Source organism: Cyprinus carpio, chromosome B14 (assembly GCF_018340385.1).
Source record: "Cyprinus carpio isolate SPL01 chromosome B14, ASM1834038v1, whole genome shotgun sequence".
Lineage (NCBI taxonomy): Eukaryota > Metazoa > Chordata > Actinopteri > Cypriniformes > Cyprinidae > Cyprinus > Cyprinus carpio.
The window spans coordinates 25,800,724-25,803,328 of record NC_056610.1 but is presented as its reverse complement, the minus strand read 5'-3'; the positions used below and the strand labels follow the sequence as shown (position 1 = coordinate 25,803,328).

The 2,605-nt window shown below is 40.3% G+C and overlaps 1 protein-coding gene across 1 annotated transcript; it reads left to right on the top strand.

The window, feature by feature from the left end:
• The first annotated feature begins 465 nt into the window (after positions 1-465).
• LOC122139699 (tripartite motif-containing protein 29-like) lies at positions 466-2,605 on the top strand. Its single transcript, XM_042738824.1, has 3 exons — positions 466-652; positions 2,121-2,216; positions 2,312-2,605. The coding sequence occupies exons 1-3, from the start codon at positions 515-517 to the stop codon at positions 2,603-2,605; spliced, it is 528 nt and encodes a 175-aa protein (XP_042594758.1). The 5' UTR covers positions 466-514.

Sequence of the window (2,605 nt, the reverse complement as noted above, 5' to 3'; positions counted from 1 at the left end):
GGATCAAAATGAGTTCATGTGTGTCCAGGCAGTGTGTCTGGATCTCTCCTGAAGGATTATTCCCAGTGGCCATTTTTCGCCAGTCTCCCTGTGACCCAGTTATTGAGAGATGTATAAACAGGCTCTGCTTTTGCTGGTACGACAAAATCAAGAGGATCGGAAAAAAGTGCTTAATTTTTTTTCCCCTAAACAGCTGTCCCTCAGTGCAGAGACAACCCTTCATTTGCAAGACCTGCTCTTTAGCTAAAAACCACCATAACTGGCTGAAAATGGTGAGCGAAACCTGAAGAAGAGAACTAAACCTCCTGCTGACTGCTGACGAACTGCTGAAGCTGGAGATTTTCAAGGGTGACGGGGGCCTGTACTGAAAGAAAAATACAAAGCCCGTCAAGTCCTTGTCTGATGTGTCCCTGAACTCTTACTGTCAAAATCAACCTTGAACAACACTGAGAGCCTTTTTTTCTTAAAAGGAAAGGGACACAATTTGACTGAAGCCACTGGACGACTACAGGAGATGTTCTGCCAGAAACATGAGAAGCTCCTTGAGGTTTTCTGTTGCACTGATCAGAAATGTATTTGTGTGCTGTGTACGATTGATGAACATAAAAACCACAACACTGTATCAGCTGCAGCACAGAGGACAGAGAAACAGGTATGAAATTTAAGCAGTTTGTCCAAAAATTATTTATTCTTCCTTGTGTCATGCCAAAATTGTATGGCTTTCTTTTTCCTGAGGAAGATATTTTGGAGAATGTTCATCTGTCAATACACTAAATGAGGTTCAAAAGATTCATTCTACAAAAAGGACTTCAAAGTAGCCCAAAAGTGATCTATGCAAGTATTCTGAAATAAATTTGTCATTATATATTTTTTTCATAAATCATTACTATTGGTCACCCTTTATGCCTGTTTGTATTTTTGTGAAATGTTAAAACTGCAGATCACTGATTGGTCATCACTACCAGCGTTATTGGATTTGCGACACGAGACACCAAACCCCTTTGATTTAAATAGTCAGCAACAGCCACCACAGTATAATTTTTTTGCTTTTGACTTTTTTTATACGACTTGCTTTGAACGACCATTGCACGCAACTTGAAAAAAATAAAAAGGCTGTACTGTAGTCAGTGTAAGAGGTGACGGCGCAGCTACAACAATCAGTCTACAATCCCATCATTTTGAAGCGGTACTAAACTGCAGTGGAAAAGCAAACCTAGTCCAAGTTGTACTACGCAGTGGAAAAGTGCCATTATATCATCCTCAGCATCTTCACGTATTATGGCCTACTCGCACTCAATCCTGCAATAAGATGCTGGTGTATCAGCTTCACCAGCTCTATTTTGCTTATGAACAGCATGACTATGCTATTCCACTAGCTATACCAGCACTATATAAGCACTAACGAGTAGTACACAAACACTAACCACTAAGGACCAGCATGGAATTCATGCTGGTTTATGCTGGATTTTTCAGCAGGGCTGACTACCAAATAAAGTATTTTATTAGTTCATGTATACAGACCCAACCCCCACTCCCCCCCAAAAAGGTGACGTGTAGTCATATGAAATGCATTGCCCAGTGAGGCTGAATGTTATTGACATCAATATGTTTGTTACGTAAGAGACACAATACATGGTTTGACATTATACATAAAGTTATTTGTTATACGACACAGAAAACAACATAAGGAAAACTGAATGGTAGAATTTATTTATTTGTTTGGTGAACTATTTCTTTAAAACTACACATTTATTAACTAATGCGGACATGCAAATTCTTTAAAAGCCCTGCAGCACTTCATCTTCTGCTTGAGGTTATCAAGCTAAGGTTTTCACTCATTGACATGCAGAGACTTTTTCTTAATGGATCTGTTGTCTCCCATTAGCGGTATTTTCACATAATTTTATACCCATTTCCTTGCTTCAGTCACTGTCCATCTGATATAGTTCAGTTATAATCTCTTTTTAGAAAACGAATCTGTGGATTAAACCTAAATACTTAGCCACTTCAGCACACCATTTCACTGATATTAGATTCATATCAATTGTTCATATGATAAATAGTTTTATGTAGCTTTTTATATGTATTCTTATGTTTCCTGCTATTGGTTTATTCTCCAGAAGCAGCTGAAGGAGATGCAGAGAAGGTTCCAGCAGAGAATCCAGCAGAGAGAGAAAGATCTTCAGCAGCTGAGAGAGACTGTGGAGTCTCATAAGGTGAGTCTGGAGAAGAAGAGAAGTTTGTCTCAGTCTCAGAAGTCTCTTCTTTCAGCCCCACTGAAGCCACTGTGATTTTGATGTGTTTCTAACAGCGCTCTGCACAGACAGCAGAGGAGGACAGTGAAAGGATCTTCACTGAGATCATCCACTCCATTGAGAGACGTCGCTCTGAGGTCACACAGATGATCAGAGATCAGGAAAAGACTGCAGTGAGACGAGCTGAAGGACGACTGGAGCGTCTGGAGCAGGAGATCAATGATCTGAGGAGAAAAAACACTGAGCTGGAGCACTTTCACACACCACAGGATCACATCCTGTTCCTCTGCAGGTACACAGAATGGAGAAAAAAGGATCCTATGTGGAGCTTGAGCAGATCCTGCTGTTGA

What these genes read in the sequence shown, in the direction of transcription:
- LOC122139699 (XM_042738824.1), top strand. Translation starts at nt 515, where the DNA reads ATGTTCTGCCAGAAACATGAGAAGCTCCTTGAGGTTTTCTGTTGCACT. An exon ending in CACAGAGGACAGAGAAACAG is followed by an intron (nt 653 to 2,120) that starts GTATGAAATTTA and finishes TTTATTCTCCAG; the next exon opens with AAGCAGCTGAAGGAGATGCA. An exon ending in AGACTGTGGAGTCTCATAAG is followed by an intron (nt 2,217 to 2,311) that starts GTGAGTCTGGAG and finishes TGTTTCTAACAG; the next exon opens with CGCTCTGCACAGACAGCAGA.